Source organism: Parus major, chromosome 9 (genome assembly GCF_001522545.3).
Source record: "Parus major isolate Abel chromosome 9, Parus_major1.1, whole genome shotgun sequence".
Taxonomy (NCBI): Eukaryota; Metazoa; Chordata; class Aves; order Passeriformes; family Paridae; genus Parus; species Parus major.
Genome location: NC_031778.1, coordinates 4,894,968 through 4,913,439, shown reverse-complemented (window position 1 = coordinate 4,913,439; position 18,472 = coordinate 4,894,968). Strand labels below are relative to the sequence as shown.

At 51.7% G+C, this 18,472-nt stretch overlaps 1 protein-coding gene across 1 annotated transcript; it reads left to right on the top strand.

The window, feature by feature from the left end:
- The first annotated feature begins 2,206 nt into the window (after positions 1-2,206).
- Positions 2,207-16,928, top strand: A4GNT (alpha-1,4-N-acetylglucosaminyltransferase). The gene is made up of 5 exons (XM_015637125.3): positions 2,207-2,315; positions 10,287-10,418; positions 13,622-13,827; positions 14,488-14,937; positions 15,844-16,928. Exons 1-5 carry the CDS (start codon positions 2,207-2,209, stop codon positions 16,453-16,455), a joined length of 1,509 nt encoding a protein of 502 aa, XP_015492611.2. The 3' UTR covers positions 16,456-16,928.
- The last annotated feature ends 1,544 nt before the right edge of the window (positions 16,929-18,472 follow it).

Genomic DNA, 18,472 nt, shown 5'->3' with positions numbered 1-18,472 from the left:
TTTTCCCTGCAGGAACGGGCACAAGGACAATGGGGTGAGAGCTGGACTTGGCCAGGTTTAGGATGGAATGAGAAGGTTTCTAACCACACTTGAGGCGAGCCCTTCTGGAGACTAAAACTCACTTTTGGTGTGGGTAGAGCACAGCAGCACCCTGCCCACACTGGGGGGCAGCCCCTATGATCCAGTTGTGCTCTGCTGTCACAAAGGGACCACATTCCCAGCCATCCCATGCCCTGCTGCATCCCCCACCCCCCAGCCAGTGCAGCAGGGCCGAGCTCAGCTCGCAGCCCACCCCTAAAGCACATGGAAGTGCACAATTCCCATCACCCATGGTGTGATTTTACGCTGCATGGTCTGTGCAGGAGTGCTGGGAGGGGAGCCTGCCCCAGCTGCCATCACCCACCACTGCCTGCTCCCCAGAGAACTTCCTTTCCTATGAAAGTCAGGAGCAATTTGGTTTCCACACCCCTGAGAAGAAAGCTGCCCCACTCCACCCTGCCTGCTCCAGCCAGGGCTGCACTATCCAATTGTTCTTTTTTGAAGAGCATTTGCTGTTTCCAAAGGTTTGAGGGAGCAGGAGGTGCTCGTTCAGTTACTCACTCTGTTAGACACGGATCTTAATGGATGGTATTGATTGGAAGAAACAAAGCAGCAGTTTTCTTTCTCTCTATCCAGGGATTTCTGGGCTCAGATGAGAAGAGTTCGCTGCCTTGTGCTCTAAACAACAAAATACCACATTACAAGGTCCCCAGGAGTCTCTCAGGGTAGCACAGCAGCAAGAGAGAGAAATGTGCAAGGTGTTAATGGGATAACAAATTAATAGGGAATGGGATTAGGCAGGGACACAGGCTGCTACCAGGGCTCCCCAGGTCTCTGGTGCCAAGCTTTAATCTGTTCTTGGCATGTCGGCCTGGCTGACAGATGAACACAATGGGAGCCCACCTGATTCCTGGGGCTACTGGGATCCCCAATGGCAGCTGGGACAGCAGCAGCATCGGGAGCAGCCAGAACATAATTTTAGGGGAAATCAGCACCCTCAGTAGCTGGAAAGGCAGTGGGATTCTGTCCTGCAGCACTGGAGATCCAGGACAGAGCAGCCAGCTTGGAAGCAGTTTAAAAATCATTACCTGACTCTCTGTTGTCCCATGCAATTTTCCTATCCATCTGCCAGTCATTTGGGAAGGTCAAGAGCAAGGATGTGCAAGTTTGGGGACCTGAGACTCACTGCTGCCTCTCTGCTTTGCTGTCACCCACCAACACAGCCCGGGCCACCAAGGCTCCCTCCCCAGCCATTGCCACCTGGACACTTGCCTGGATCAGCCAGCACAGAAGTGACATTTGAACCCAAAATCGCTGTCAGTGCCACCTCCTTGCCAAGAAACCCTGAGTTCCATTTCTAGCTTCAGGATCTGGTGTTGGCAGGGGCTTGTTTTACCAAGAGAAGAACCCATCCCTCTCTCCTTGCCCTGAGGGTACCACCCTGGGACCTCTGAGAATTCCTCTGCCTCTCATAAAATATTGATCCCAGGCCTTTGGGATGAGTGGGAGAGCCCAGTATCCCACCATCCACCAGGCTTCAGTCCTTGCTGGCATCAAGAGAAAACCAAAAGGGCTTTTGCCAGTGAGAAGAGGGATGTGCCAAAGGGGAGAACATTTCAACGTCTTTTAACCAGGATGCTGATTTTTGGTGAGCCATGAGGTTCTGGGGATGGGATGCTCTGCAAACCTTCATCCAGCATTCCTTGACAATGCTCTGGCTCTCCCTGACATTGATGAGTTACTTATTATCCCCGGGTTTTATCTTTTGAAGGGCCCCCTGTCTTTCCTAGATCATGTTAACAAGACAGCCATGGAGAGCCGTGGCCCTGGGGGTCTTCATTAGTTCTTCCCAGATTTATGTTCCCTGCCAGCTCCATGCAGAGCTTTGGGCATGGCTGCACAATGCTGGGGTCACCGGGACATTCGAGAGGCCAGGACCTTGATCCTTTGATTCATCAATGGCAGGGGAGCTCTGCAGTCATCCCAGGGCTCCAGCTGGGAAATGCTGACATGAGGAAGGACACCTGCACCCACATTCCAGATCCACACAGTGAGAGGAGGCACCATGGGATGGAGCTCCAAGGGATTTACAAAGCCAGCCTTTGGTCCATTGGGAGAACACGTGGAAGGTGGAGACCAAACCCTCTCAGTGCTCAGTGAGATCGGCATGGCCTTTGGGTGGATCCCAGGAGGGAGCTCCATTTCCATGGATCCCTCAGAAAATGAGATCCTGGGAACGTTTTACCACCACCCTGCACTGGAGGTGAACATGAAAGGTGAGATACACTCCCTATGGATTATACTCAGTGTTCCCTGAAGGAAACTGAGCTGGAGACCTGAGTGTGGGGTCCCACCCACCTGACCCACACCTAAGTGTGGGCTCCCACCCACCTGACCCACCCACCTTCAAGCACTCATCTGCAGGACAGGCTGCAATCCCAGTTTTCCTTCCCTTCCCACTGCTTTTTTCCTCCTAACAGGCAGTTTTGCACTGCTCACCTCCCCCTGTCCCCACAGCCACCTGCAAGGATGGTGCATCCCACCCCCTGCCCTGCTCCAGCTGACCCCATCTCCGTGGGGCACCTCCAGCCCCATCCTGCTGTTCCCAACTGCTGCTGACAATGAATTTGCTCTTGGTTAGCAATGGAAACACCACCACCTTCAGGATTCCCCCACACCTTCCCTCTTCCTCCAGGGAAGCTCCCACACCTCCAGCACGCCCAGCACCAGGTCTAGGGATGAGCAGGTTACCAGGAAAGCCACCCCCCATCAAACACTCAGCCGGGAACTAAAATCCCAGCTGCATTCCAATGAATACATCTCCTTTCACATCACTGGATCCACATTAATTTGGAGCAGCTGGGGCTAGGCTTGTTCAAGACTCCTTTAAAAAGAGCCTCTGCCTCCCAGCTCCTGGTCTCTTACAGCTCTAACCCATAATTTACTGAGTGAGAGATGACCTAAAGAAATTCTTGGGTAGCTGGGAAAATGAGAGGGAGAAAGGAACCATTTTATTGTATAGGCTACCACTGGCAAAGCAGTGCTTGCGCAGGTGCTAAAAAAAGGGAAGGAATCTGGGAAGCCACAATAATAATGTATAAATTCCAGCATTCAGGAGGCATCATAATGGCTAATGATGGAAGGAAGGGGTGCAGTGGGTGGTGCTGCCCACGCTTCCCTGAAACAGCATCCTTTGGCAATTCAGTATTTCAAAGTCCCCCTGAAGATTTATTAAAACTGACAAAGTTGTTCTGGGTTTGAGGAATAATGAGCTCCTCCAAGATTCTTCTGTGAAAAATTATAGAAAAGCGTGAGTCCCAACCATGGCTAAATCTGTTGCAGCACAGGTGAGATAAATCCAGCAGCAGCTCTTTCCTGATGGAGCGTCCTCAGAATCACAGGATCATCAGGGTTGGAAAAGACCTCTGAGATCATCAAGTCCAATATTTTTTTTTGCTTTATTAGAACACCTTTGGGAAATGGAAATGGCCTGGGTGGTGTTTGTTATTCCAAAAGAGTGACCCACTGCTGCCGTGACTGGTGAATTCCTAAAGATTTCATGTGCCTTCCATTCTTGAGGATGGAGCTGAAGTGTCCAGATGTGATGCAAAGGGCAAAAAAGCAGCCCAAGGCATTCCTTTGGGCCTCTCCAAGTCCTTGTTTAATATTAACAGGAGCTCTTTGTGCTTATGTAAGTTTGCTCCATGCCAAAGGAATCCGAATCAAGGTGTTATTACTTAATGCAAACACCCTCCCTGCTGTTTCACCAGGTTTAAAAAGGTGATCAAGATTTATTAGGATTAAGGGCTCATTTTAGCTGAATTGATCAGATGGCATTTAGGTGTAATTTCAGCTAAAAATACAGGCAAGGGATAAGCAGATTTTATTTCTATATAAAATTGTCTCCTCCTCTCCCTGTGCCGTGCACACACGCGGACGTGTTCGCACTTACCCGCAGCAGCTCTGACTGCTTTGGGTGGATTTGGGGCTTTTTGTGCTCTGGGGAAGATTCTTCGGGCTGGCTCTGCAGGGAGGGCAGCGCTGCCTTGATCCCATCTGATGGATTTAAACCGCTTCCCTTCCCGTGGCACCAGAGCTGATTGTCCAGAGCCACGTTCCTTGGACTGATTTAGCTTCCACCGCCGTCGCTTCGCAGTTGCAATCACAGATTTCTTGGAGCCGGCGCTGAAATGTGTCCAGGCGGTGAGCTGGGAGATGAGGGGTGGGATGCTGTTCCATGGACCAACATTGCCATCTCACGGTGCCCTGCAGCCTCTGCAGTGATGCTCCTGCTCCCAGAGCCTGCTGCAGGAAAGCCAGGAAACTTCACTGCCAGCCTGGGAGATGGAGAGACTTTCCCAGGGTCAGGACAGGCTCTTGGGACCCCCATCCGCATCTCTCCCAGATCCTGATTTCCCGTGGCGATCCCGATCCCGGTGCACTCTCTGTGCCAGCCCCGGCTCTCCCCACTCTCGACTTCTGTTAATTCTCATTTTCTCCAGCCTCACTAATAATTTCCCATGTGGCCCCATATCAAATGCTTTATTGAACTCCAGATAGATTAGATCTACCAAATTTCCCTTGTCTGGAAAACCAATTATCTTATCAAAGGAAGATGTCAGCACAGGCTGGCACAAACTGCCTTTGGTAAACCTAGGTTACACTTTATCTCATTTTTCTCAGTGCATTTAATTAATGTTTCCTTCAGAATTTGTCCTGAAGTCCCAGGTCTGACTACAAATGGGTTAACACATCCAGAGCTGGATGCTCCTGCTTTTCACTCTCCTTATCTTCCTTACTTTCCCTATAATCCAGTTGCTTGTAGGGCCTCAGTCTGTGCTGTTTGACCCACAAAGCTCATTAGAAAGCTCTGCTCTCCTCCCTGCACACCCTGTGTCCCTTCTCCCTGAATTCCTGGACAACCAGGGAATGGTCTGGTCCTGGCTAGGTCCTGGCAGCTCCCCTTACTGCCTGCATTTATGTATTTCCCTAAAGAAGCTTTCCAAAGCTCCTAACTTCCCCTCACACTTCATCTTTCTGCTGTTCTGACCTTTTTATCCATCCCTCTCATCTCTCTAACCTGGAGATCGTGGAATCCCAGCGTGGTTTGGGCTGGAAGGCACCTAAAAGTTCACCCAGTGCCGTGCCCTGCCATGGGCAGGGACACCTCCCACTATCCCAGGTTGCTCCAAGCCCTGTCCAACCCGGCCCTGGACACTTCCAGGGATCCAGGGGCAGCCACAGCTCCTCTGGGCACCCTGTGCCAGGGCCTCACATCCCTCATTATAAATAATACCTTAATTTCATCTTCAATATCTGGAGCCAGATTGCTGCTCATGGGAAGGTCTTCCCCCATCTCTGATGTCATGGACACACAGGAGTTAGTGAGGCTAAGCTTTCCAGGAGTTGTAGGTACCAAAATAAAATTCTAATTTTTTTTCTTTTTAAACAGATAAAAACATGATGTGACTGAAATGAAGGCAGTGTGGAAATTGTTCATCCACTTTGTCATGACAGACCAAGGGTGTGCAGCTTAAATGATTCCCTGTTATTTCCAGGGGAAAATCCTGGATTCTGGATATGCTGAGATTATTCTAGTGTGGCAGCAGAGCAATTTCCCATCCCACCAGGGCCAGAAATTGAAATTTTGCCTACCATTTGGAGTAAATGTTTCCTCCAGCTATCAATGGGTCCTTCCCCTCGTAGCCTGGGAAGCTGAAGATGCTCACTGAGTTCCTCTTTGCCGTTCCTCATGCCTAAAAAAATCCTTGGAAAATGCAGCCTTCCCAGCAGTCTGCTAGTTTTGTTTTGGCAGATGCTCAACCAAATGTTACTTTTTGGCATGGTGGGATCCCATCTTTTTGGAATCCATTTTATTGGCCTCATGTCAAAACGTGCTGACAGCTCGGCAGGGCCTCATCTTGGGTTGTTCCCATTTTGTATTTTACAGCCCCGTGGCAGCTCTTGGATCATGGAGAAAGGAAGGTCAGGATGGAGCCTGATGGAGCCAGGGAGGGGACTTAGGGGGACAGAGGGTGAAGAGGGACCCTGCTTCCACCCCAAACCCTTCTGGGATGGTAGGGGACACCTCCAGCTTTTACTCCCCAGGCTCCAGTTTTCTGGAGGAAAGCCATCAATCCCAGCCCATCCCCTGCATCCACTTGTTATCCAGATTTAACTTCCAAGTGCATGATTCCTGGTCAGTTGTTTCATCTCTTCTGCTCTTTGCAGCATTTTATGGCCAGGAATCCCAGGAGCAGCAGGGAAGGGGCCCAGGAGCAGGGAAGGCTCCACCTCTAAGGCTCAGGAGCCAAGGTGGCACACAGTGGCCATGGGGACAAACTGGTGTGATAAGGGGGCTGGAGCAAACAGTCCTGCTCCATCCCAGTCCTCATTCCCTGAGCTCTGTTTTACTTCCCTTCCTCTGTACACAAGCAAAGCAATCAGAGAGCCAGAGGCTCCGAGTACAGGCAGAGCTCCAAGAAACCAGGACAAACCCCACAAAAGCACCAGTCACGTGCCCCAAGCTAAATTTGCCTGAAAAAAACACCCTGATAGTGTTTTACATCAACTTATAATGACTTTCTTTCTGTTATGATTGCTGCTGTTGTTCTGGTTAATACTCTCCTCACTTAAAAACCCCTGAACATGACCCTGTGGCAGCCACCACACAAATATCATTTGCTTGGATTATTCCTGAGGTGGTTCCTGTGCTGGAGGCAGCAAGTGCTTACAATCACTCAGTACATAATGGAGAAACTCATTCCAATAATAACAATAATAACAGCATTTATTATTTTTGAAATATGACTGATGAATTCATGAATATAGAAAGCTCTTGTTGCTGGCTGCTGATGGAATTGAGCAGGATTTTCTGATGGAATTTTTCTGGAGATTTCTGATGCCATTGCTCCGGATGTGCGAGCATCACCTCTCAGCACCTGACTCCTGCTCCCACTGGGTGTTTGGAGCACAGGGAGGGCAGATCAGTCTGGGGCACCTCACCCTGCTCAGGACACTGTGCTGACAGTATCCCCCAAAATCCCTGGATGATTTAGATGGGAAGGGACCTTAAAGCTCATCCAGTCCCACCTCCAGCCATGGGCAGGGACATCTTCCACTATCCCAGGTTACTCCAAGCCCCATCCAACCTGGCCTTGGACACTCCCAGGGGCAGCCACAGCTTCTCTGGGCACCCTGTGCCAGGGCCTCACCACCCTCACAGGGAGGAATTTATTCTCAAAATCTGAGCATTTGCTATTTTTTTTTTAATTACTATAGTTACAAATAGTTTAATTTACTATTAGTTTCAAATGTTGGTTGTGTTACAAGAAACCCATTTCTTACAGGCAAAAAAACAACCAATAATTTTGAGCTTTTCACTCCCTGGTGTTTCTCTTTTCTAGGGGATGGGAGCTCTGTGGGGTCCAGTAAAATCAAGCTTTGCTCTGGCCCACCCTGCCCACAAACAGAAACCCTATAAACTTCTGATGAGCTCAGCTCAGTGGGTTTCTTTGCCTTGCAGGGGCTTCAGGGTTGGCACAACTCAGCTCTCAAGGGCTCAGATATAACCTGCAGCAGGTAAACAGGCAGTGTGCTCTGGCCCTGCTTGGGGGAAACAGATCTGTCTCTAATGGGAGGAGAAATCAAAGTGGCTTTGCCTGGTGAGGCTCCCCAGCCTAATGGTGCTGCACTTTGAGCAGCACAAAAAGCCCTGGTGCTGCAGAGGCAGATTTAGGAGCACCCCTGCCTAACCCAATTCCCTTTGCTCTGGAGGTGGGGAGAGAACTGGAAGGGCAAAAGTGAGAAAATTTGTGGGCTGAGATAATGACAGTTCAGTAGGAGAAGTTAAAGCTGTGCACAAGCAAACAAACACAAGGAATTCGTTCCCCACTTCCCATGGGCAGGTGTTCAGCCATTCCCAGGAAAGCCAGGTGACTCAAGAAGGGAAATGCCACCACACCAAGAATCCCTCTCTTCCTCCTTCTTCCCCCAGTTCTGTATGGCAAACACAGCCCCATCCCAGCTCCTCTGAGGGAAATCAACTCTACCCCAGCCCAAACCAGCACAAAGATATTGCTTTACACCTGGCTGTAATTTGGCACAAGGATCAGCTCCTTGCATTCCCTCCTCTGATGTTTTTCCCTCCGTGCATTTCTGGCCCTGCCTCCCTGTGGATTGACTGCCAAGCTCTCCTTTGGGAGATGTAACTCTGGGTCTGTTGAGATGAGATCCTCTCCTTTTGTGTTTATCTGCATGTAAGCTCTAAGTGCTTTATTGTTTTCCAAGCACAGCTATTGATTTTTGAGAAAATAACTAAGAAAACATTAATTTATAACTTCCCTGTTCCTCAAAAGGAGCAAATTACTTTGCTACCATATCAATATAATTCTAGAAAAAAGACACAGGCTTTCAATAAATACCAAAAGATAAAAATGCCAGGAGTTAAGAGCAGTGAGGTGGATGGAAAACCAGAGGGGGTGTGGAGGGTGTTCCTCTGTAACCAAGATGGTCATGGAATTCCAGGATGGTTTGAGTGGGAAGGGACCTTAAGGGACTCCTCTGTCCTGGGCAGGGACACCTCCCGCTATCCCAGGTTGCTCCAAGCCCTGTCCAATGTGGCCTTGGACACTTCCAGGGATCCAGGGGCAACCACAGCTGAGAGGCAATGGGGAGAACTGGGGGAGGATGGGGAAGTTTCCATGTTATGGATAAGATAAAAACAGGGCTGGAACTTTTAATATCAGCTGCTATCTCTGTCCTGCTGCTGCGGCATCCTCCAGGCTCAGCAGACACTTCCCTGTGCCCTGGGAAGGGAGGGAGGAATGGGCCACCGTGTAATCATAGCCTCGTCTGGGTTGGATGGGAAGCTGAAGATCATCCATTTCCGATGGGCAGGGATGCCATGGATCTGCTGGAGGGGTGAGCACCCCCTGTGTTCACCCCCAGAGGAGCTGCCCACCTCAATTCCCTGCAGGCCGCCTGCAAGCGATGGAGCCGGTGTTTGCCGAAGGGGAGGGTTCCTCACCGAGGGTGCGCCAGGGCTCCTCACTCACGTCATTGCCCCAGGGATGGTTTTCAGAGCTGGAGCCCTCCCGGCATTTTTACCCGGGCTCTTATCAGCTGATTAAGCGCTGGATATCTCGCTGCCATTCCGTGGGCGCTGTTTGCTGTGCCTGCAGCAACTTCAGCAGCTCCGCATCCTCCGCCAGCCCTCCCAGCAGGAACCACGCACCCGGGGCAGGGTCTCTGCACCCTGCCCAGGGGCGAGGGGCTGCTCCCGAGCAAATGGGAGCGCCCTGGAATGTCGGTGGCGGATTTTGAAGAGCTGGCTGGCTTTTTGGTGCCATCACAGGCTGCCGGGAGGGATGCACCGAGCGGCTTTCTGGTGGTTTCTAAGCACTGCTGGTTTGGATAGAAAATGGGGGGGTTTTGCCGTGTCTGCATTTGTGCAACACATGGTGCTGCCAGCACTCGTTGGCTGGACAAATCTTCCAGTTCTCCTAGCTTTTCTGGATATACAGCTTGGCCAGAATTAGGAAGAGAGAGGAAAAGGACGAGGAGGAGAGCTGCAAAGAACCTGGCTGCTGTCGGTGGCTGGAGGCAGGGGACACATCTCCGCTGGATGCTGTGGTGTCCTCACATGGGCTGAGCAGCTCTGGATCAGGGGGATGCACTGGGGAGTTTCCTTGGATGCCACGGTTCCACATCTTCTTACAAATCCAGCACCAGAGTTCACTGGAGCTCACACCCCTCAGTCTCCAGAGCCAGGAAAGCTCTGGGGGAGTCTTTCTAGTCTGAGGTGGGTCACCCAGTCCTGTTCCTGCCCCCCTAAAGGCATCCTGCTGGGAACACACGGAGGCTCTGGGGGGTCGGGGAACCTCCCCACCTGTCTGGGCAGGCACGGGAGCCTGTCAGGCGGTGTTTCAGGATATGCAATGTTATTTGGGAGGTGTTTGTGGAGGAAGCCCTGTTGTTGCCTCTCTTGGAAATATCCAGAACACCGATCCCACCCAGCAAAGTTCTTCTTTGCCCTATCAGAGCCTCCCCTAAGTGCGGATCTGGACACAAAGAGAAAAGGCTGAATGTGCTGCAAACCACCCCCAAAAGGTGCCTTTCCCCAGTCCCGCCCATCCCTTGTGACGCTGGCAGAGCAGGGGACTCACCTTTGGCCACTGGAGGACCTCTCGCTGCCCCAGCTGAGCCTTATCTGGGCAGCTCGGGAATGCAAACAGCAGAGCCATGAGGCTGCTCCGAGCCCGGCCGGGGCAGGACACAGCCGGGAGGCAGCGCAGCTCCTCGGGCTCTCCACTGCCTGCGCATCCCTCCCAGGGGAGCTTCCCCGCAGCCTGCACACTTCTGCTCTCGGCAGCCCCCAGGTGAGTCCTGCTCCATCCCTAAACCTGTTGAGCTGGAGAATGGGAAGGCAGGTGTGGCACAGCACGGTGAGAAGCCCCTTCATTCGCAACAGATCTGCTGCTTTAGCTAATCGTGCCGTGAATCCGATAAATTCCTGGCACGGGCTTTCCATGAGGAAGCGCTTTCCCAACGTGCCTGGTGTTAAATGTGACCAGGTTGGGGCTGAAGTGCGTACACGTGCAGTAGCTTGATTGCAGCTGTAATTTCCTCCAGCAGATCCCACAGAGACTCAAAAATAAACTGGTGTGTGCTCAGGAGGAGCCGTGTGTGTGTAAATCAGGGACTGGCCCGGGGTTTTTCCCAGAAACATTTTCGGTGGGTGCATCCCAAAGGCAAATCCCACCGGCTCTCCGAGGAGAGCTGCAGGGAGGGGATGGGAGAGAGGATGGGGGTCTCTGCTTTGAATCCCGAGAAATTCCAGGAGCTGTGGGGATGCGGATCCAGTGGCAGCGGGGTTTGCCAGAGGACTGTGAGATGTGCAGCATTTGCTTGCGGCGTTTGAACTGCAATTTGTGATGCAGCTCTCGCTTTGGAAAGCCTAAAACTGAGATGAAGTCTGGGCTCAAGGGCTGGGCAAACTGCGAGCTGCAAGTGCTGGGATTATTTATTTATTCATTTATCCATTTATTTATTTATTTCAAAAAGTCCTTTTTAGCAAATGAGGAGTTTTAGTCCTTGTTCAAGCTGAGCCCGAGTCCGTGTGGGGCTGATGGGGTCCCGTGGGCTGTCCTGGGGACATCCCTTTGTGCACCGCAGGGGCTCCAAGGGTGTGAGGTGACCCAGCAGCATCACTGCCTCTCCTTGGTGGCCAAACCCCACTGTATTCCCAGCGCCTGAGTCTCACGGACACCTTGAGGAGTTATCACGGGCATCTGTAGTAATCTCCCTTGTAGTCTCCCAGCCGTTCTCATCCGGCACTTGAAACACGGAAATTGCCCCAAGAAAAGAAATCTTTATACAAGATGGGCCATCAAGGCAGCAGCCGAATCCCGGAATCATCCCACTCAGCAGGGTAATCTATTCAATGGCCGGGATTTATTTTTAACATTCGGCTCCACAGTCCTTTTAACTCAAGCAGGGAAGGGAACATTTTGATAACAGCAGCCTCCAGGTCAAATGTGATGAGAATTCATAACTCGCCACACAGGGGTTTTGGAAAACCAACCAAGCAAAACAATTTCCTGGAATGAGCCGATGGAGATGCGTGTTTCTCTTCACCACGTCGTGCGCAGAGCAGGGAGGCGTTAGAGTGGCTCCTCATTCTCTGTCCACAATTTGCAAATAAAATGCCTCCCAGACTGTTTTAAATTTGAAGGACTATTGCAAGCACGGCTTTGCTGGGCTGCTCATAAAGACCTGAGACATCCGATCTGTCGGCCATCAAAGGAGAAATATGAATTCAGTAATGGGAATGTCCTCATGGTCCTAACTCTAATCAAAGCAGAGCCAGGGGTTTCTGCTGCAGGAGAGTGGCATCAAGATTTAAAAAGGAGCAGAGGGACTCCAGTCCCTGGTGGGCACTGGAGCAACAGCAGGAATGATTTACAGGGGCATGGAGTGGCAGGACAGGGGAATGGCTCTGCCAGAGGTTAGATGGGATACTGGGAGGGAATTCCTTTCTGTGAGGATGATGAGGCCCTGGCACAGGGTGCCCAGAGAAGCTGTGGCTGCCCCATCCCTGGAAGTGTTCTCAGACAGTTTGGATGGGGCTTGGAGTAACCTGGGGTAGTGGAAGGTGTCCCTGTCCTAAGGGTACAGGAGCACCATTGGGTGCCCCCAGGACTGGGATGACCCAGCTCAGACTGGAAGGATCCCCCTGAGCTTTCCTGGCCCTGGAGTCTAAGGGGTGTGAACTCCAGTGGAAGGGGGTTGGAACAAGATGAGCTCCCAGGCCCTTCCAACCCAAACTACTCTGGGTTGGAAAAAAACCACCACCTAGAAGTCTGAAAATCTAACCAAGCCAAGATGGTGAGAGAGCTGCCAGGGAGCAACTTTTTCTTTCTGTTTTCTTTTCAAATGACCAGAGTAAATTAAGTGTGCCTGTCTGAAAATGAGAGGCAGGTGGGAAAAGCAGGAGGAAATTTGGAGATTGAGCAGATTATTTTAATGTTAGTGCTGGTGTCTCCTGAGCCCTGTGGGGCTGGGATGGACATGTGTGTTCCACCTGAGCCCCACGGGAGCAGCACCTAGGGAGCCTTATCTGCAGGCTCGGGAACACGGCCTTTCCAAACCGCAGATATTTGTTCTTCATTTCCCGTCTTCCGTTCAGATTCCGTATCTGCAGGGAGGCCCCAGGTGCTGCCACTCACAGCAGAGTGCAGTGACAACGAGAGAAACTGGGAATGGGGTTGGAAAAATTAACATAGAATCCCAGAAAGGTTTGGGTTGGAGGGGAACTTAAAGCTCATCCAGTGCCACCCCTGCCAGGGGCAGGGACACCTTCCACTATCCCAGGTTGCTCCAACCTGGCCTTGAGCACTTCCAGGGATGAGGCAGCCACAGCTTCTCTGTGCAATCTGTGCCACCACCCTCACACCCAAGAATTTCTTCCCAAACTCCTGTGCTGTCCTGGGAACCCAGGATGTAATGAGAAACCCTGTGCAGTTGGAATGGAAAACAATAAAATCTGTTATGCAGCATGGGAAGCAGCACTGATGGGAACAGTCACTGCTTTAATATTTAATTTGATGAGATCCAGCTCTGAGAAATGGATTGGGAGCTGCCACAGCTCCAAGCACAAGCTCAGTGCTGGCAAGGGATTTCCATGGGGTTTGCATCTGTATTCTGGAAGGGTGACATGGAATGAGGCTCATTAATTATCCCAGCACACAGAGCTGTGTTTCCTGCCATTCCCTTCAATCAATCAAGCTCTGGACACTTTCAGGGCCTCCTGGACATTGGTTTGTCATTCCAGGTGTGTCCCCTCTGCTGGAGCCTGGCTCCTGGTCCCTGCAGAGCCACTCAGGTGCAACCAGGGGCCATTTCAGGAGGGAATTTCCTTGTGTCACCAGAGAGCCCAGTGCAGATCCCATTCCATCCTGCCTTTTACCAGCAGGAACTCCCCATGGCTGTATGGCCTCTTGTCCTGGTGGGACTGGGAGGGGGGAGCTGTCCCAGGCACAAGGTGGGTCTCACCAAACATGTGCCTTCTTTGTCCTTTCAGGTGGATCCCACACCTTTTCTGTGACTGAGCCAGCAGCAGAGCTGGTTTTCCCCCTTGCACCATTCTCATACCTCCAGAAATCCCTTTGCATGCTCCAGACGGTGTGGGTGTCCCCACCAGGGAGCTGGGCTTTGCAGGAGTCCAAGAGTCACCACCAGGGCAAGAAAAGGTGCTGGAAATGTAGATTTGTCAGGACTATAATTCAGGTAGGTCATAATTCCTTCCTTGTGTGAAACCATCCGCTTTCTATCCTCATCTGCTTCTCTCTGGTCCATCATAAGACTCCATCCCTGCAGGACACAAATCCCTCACATCCCTCAGGGTTGAAGTGTTAGCAGAAGGGATGGATTTGGAAAAAGCCTTTGGTGTGCTGATGTTTTAGCTCTGGGTGACACACCCTGAACTGTAATCACAACCTTCCCCCTGTGACACTCACAGCCCCTTGGGTTCCACAGATTCCCTGGGACAAGCACGTGTTGGAATGGCACTGCAGTGCTTGGGAACAGTTCCCCACACCAGTCTGCTCCAGGGATGGTCATGGGGTTCCTTGTCTTGGCGGGGTGACCCTTCTCACCCGCTTTCCCTGGGTCCTTCCCTCTCTGCCAAGCCCATGCCAGCACCATGGGACACAGCTGCCCATCCCTTCTCCAGGACCTCTCCTGGCTCTCCCCGCCCAGCTGGGGCCAAGGAGGTGGGACCCCAGATCTTCATCCCAGGGAGAAGAGCCCTCTGTACCTGTAGAGGGATTGTCACCAGGCTTGTCACCAAACTGCCTTCACCTTTCACTCTCCAAAGCCACGTCCCTCCATTTCCCAGGCCTGCTGAACAATAACCGGCTCCTCCTGCTGTTCCTTGTCTCTCCTTAGCACTCATGCCGGAGGCATGCCCCCAAATGCTCCAGGAAAGAAAGAATGTTGAGGAAATTCCAGATATGCCTCTGCTTCTGCTTTGTCTCGGGCATTTTGTACGAGATCTCCCTCTTGTCCAGCTCTGTCTTCTCCTACTTGCCCATGTCCCAGCACTACCTGACACCTGAGCAGGTGCTGAACCTTGGCAAAAGCATCATTTTCCTGGAGACGACGGAGCGCCTGGAGCCGCCCCCGCTGGTGTCGTGCTCCGTGGAATCCGCTGCCCGGATTTACCAGGACAGGCCCATCATCCTCTTCATGAGGGGACTCTCCAATGAGACGGCCTTGGACATGAACACCAGCTATGCAGCCTTCTCCCTCTTGTCTTCTATGAAGAATGTCTTCATTTTTCCTCTCCAGATGGAAACCGTCTTCCAGGAGACCCCTCTGCTCCAGTGGTACAACCAGGTGAGTGTTAAAACAAGTGGAAAACAGGAAAAGAGCCATAACCAGGGGTTGGAAAAGGCTTTAAAAGGAATGAGGAATGCAGGAGTGTGTGAAATTTGTGACTTTTATTGTTTTGGTTGGGAAGAGATTCATTTTGGCCGCCTTTTGCTGTGTATTCATCTCTCTGTTTATGGCATACATGATCGGCCTTATCTGGAGAATCGGGTTTTTTGGCAAAGGAAACATTGGTAAAAATAGATTACAGACATGTTTTGAGAAAACAGCCTTAATAATCTTCCCCAACAGAAGCTGGTTGAACAAAATGTGCTGCCTGAGCATTTGATAGAGCTGCCTCACTCTGACGGAGCCCGCAGGAGATAAGAGATAGGGGAGAGATTTCAGGCTCTATAATAATAGAAACATGCAAAGCCAAGGTGGGATCTGGTGAGCTCCACCCTGGAAAAAAGTTCCTGACAAGCTGCCCACAAGTAGCTTTGGTCAAACTGCTTGGGCAGGGCAGGCAGATTTCCTCCAAACTCTTTCTTCTCCTGAGAAGAACTGACTCCAAATGCCAACAAATGCGGATGAAAAGCCTCCAGCCTGGTTCAAAGTGCTGGGAGGGATCCGGGAGTGTGTTAAGTGGGTTGTGTCCCACTGAAATAGCAGGGAATGACTCATGGTGGCATTGACTTAACGCTGTAGGTGCCATCAAACCACCTGGGACACATTCCTGCATTCCTAATGCTAACAAAGCATTGCCCTGCTCCAGCTCCTTGTCTTATCCCAGTAAAATCCAGCGGCTGGAGGCAGCAGGAGTCTGTCAGTGGCATTTGCAGGTGCAGGTTTATGGTGCCATTTGCAGCCCCGTGGATGGATTGGATCCGTTCCCTGAACGCAGCATCACATCTCACCTTTCCCGCCCCGCAGGTGGTGCCGGAGCAGGAGAAGAACTGGGTGCACGTCAGCTCGGACGCCAGCAGACTGGCACTCATCTGGAAGTACGGGGGCATCTACATGGACACGGATGTCATCTCCATTCGGCCCATCCCCCAGGAGAGCTTCCTGGCGGCGCAGAAGTCGCGCTTCTCCAGCAACGGGATCTTCGGCTTCCCTGCCCGCCACAAGTTCGTCTGGGACTGCATGGAGAACTTCGTTCTCAAGTACAACGGCAACATCTGGGGCAACCAGGGCCCCTTTTTGATGACGAGGATGCTCAAAACGCTCTGTAACCTCACAGATTTCCAAGGCACCGAGGACCACAGCTGCCAGAACATCTCCTTCCTCAACCCCCAGCGTTTCTACCCCATCCCATACCCAGCCTGGGGCCGGTACTACCAGGTGTGGGATAAAAGCCCCAGTTTCAACCATTCCTATGCGCTGCACCTGTGGAACTTCATGAACCGCAACCGCAAGGTGGTGGTGGCCGGCAGCAACACCCTGGCTGAGAAACTCTACAAAACCTACTGCCCCACCACCTACGAGGACCTGATCCAGAATGCCAAGCACAGGGATCTCCCAGGCCCTGAAGACATGGAGTGACATGGAGCATGGAGGAGAGGGGTGATCCTTCCAGCCAAACACAATCCCCACTCTGTCGGTATCCGGCTTTGTAGGAGAAAGAAAGAACTTTCACAACCACCATTCCTATTCCATTGGGATGCTGAGAATAGTGGTGGGTATTCATTGGACGTAGACTCCGAGGACACCTTTGCCTCATTCTGTTTCCTGGTAGGTGCTCATGAATCAAACCTCCCCAAATCTGAGGGATTTTGAAGCTTTTCACAAGTTTCTCCAAGGAAAAATTCATAAAGAGAAATATGGCCTCCCACAAGGAATGTTGTCTCTGCTCCTCTTGGACCTACTGGCAGCTTCCCGCATCAGAAAAGTTGGAAGCACAACAGACTTTGGACTGGAGCCTCCAGGGCAAAAGAGGAGAAGCCCAAACCAGCATCTTTTCCTGGTCTTTTCCTCACATGGACTTTACACCCTACGTTTTTGAGAGGGACTTTAGTGTGAATGACAATAAAAGAGTTCATAAACACCACTCCTCTGAGCTCACTTCTTCCTGAAAAATGAGTCACATTTTCCAAAGGTTTGTGCTCCCATACTTTTACTTTGGCTTTTGCCAGGAAGCAGCTGCTCTGCCCCATCCTCACAGGTAAATCCTGGCTGTAGAAAGTGTGCCTGGAAAGGGGATGCTGAAGACACCAAGGTAGGATAGGGATGGCCCTCCAGGTTCCCAATTTTAAATAAATGGGATTTATTATGAAATCCATTTTTAAATAAATGGATTTCAATGGTGGTCACCCATGTCCTGCTGTGCAAACATCCCATTTCACCCCAACAGGGCTCCCAGTGAGCTGTCCCCTTCCAGACACTCTCTTTCCCAGGATAATGCCAATCCACCCAATTCCCCAAAGAGAAGCCCAGCTTGCAGATCTCTGCCGAGTCTCTCTGAACAGCTGGTTTTAACTTGGGAGCAGAAAGGTGGGGATCAATCTCCGTCATCCAATGTTTGCCATGTGCACAATGCTATCTCCTGCAAACACAGAAGCTGCTGAGCCAGCTGCAGCTCCAAATTTGGGATCCAGCAGGAGAAGGGAGCCCTCTGCACACAGGGTTTATGTGCTCCTGCGTTCGGGCAAGGGGCTCCTTCTTGCCCTGTGTTCCTCCAAAGTCACTCCAGTGTATGGCCAGGTGGTGCCATGTGATTGTTGGAGCAGGAGCAGGAGGGAATATTTTTCCTCTCCCTTCCCTAATGTGACGCTCCCATGGCTCAGCCCCTGCCATGAGTTTCACACTCTGGTGCCGACCACTCTGGTGACAGCCCTGATTGTTCCCCACTCCTTTTGATCCCTCACACTCCTCGCTCTGCTCCTCATCTCTCCTCTCCAGTTTCTCTCTGGCAACAAGTGAGGATTTGCCTTTTCTTCCCTGTGACTTGACTCTGGGAGTGTCCATGAGGGGAGGGGTAGGACTGGAGCACTTCACCACTCAAGCTCCCTTCACAAGTGAGCTCAAGGAAGAGGCATTTCCAAGGCTCTGCTCTGTTATCCAGTGTCTCCTCTGGAGATGAGTCCAATCCCATCCCATTTCTCTCCCCTGCCTGACAGGGGGTGAGGAATCCTGCCAGGACTCGGAGCAAAGCAGGGCACCAAGCACAGCCAACCTCACCAAAGTTCTCACATGGGAGGTGTCCCAGGAGAAGCTGGGAAAGAGCTGGACGTGCAGGATGCATTTGAGAAGAGTCTGGAGGAGCTGAGGAAGCTGCTGGAGCAGGTCCTGAGCAGAGTCTGGGTCTCCAGTAGGTGCTGCACTGCCAGGAGCACCAGGCACCAGCCTGGCCACACACACCCGGTGCCCACAGGGTGCCCACACTGAGCTGGCTGCTCCCAGCAGCAGGAAGCAGCACAGCTCTGGAGGGACAAGGAGGACAGCAGGAGGTGGAAGAAGCTGATTTTCCCACAGCAGCTCTTCCTGCAGCTGGTTCCAGCAGATGCTGCAAGGTGGGAGGCTGTAAAACACCCCTGGACATGGCACTTATTGCTGCATCCTG

Coding starts and splice junctions, on each gene's coding strand:
- A4GNT (XM_015637125.3), top strand. CDS start 2,207: ATGGCCTTTGGGTGGATCCCAGGAGGGAGCTCCATTTCCATGGATCCC. Junction 13,828..14,487: donor TTGTCAGGACTATAATTCAG/GTAGGTCATAAT, acceptor GTCTCTCCTTAG/CACTCATGCCGGAGGCATGC. Junction 14,938..15,843: donor TGCTCCAGTGGTACAACCAG/GTGAGTGTTAAA, acceptor CCCGCCCCGCAG/GTGGTGCCGGAGCAGGAGAA.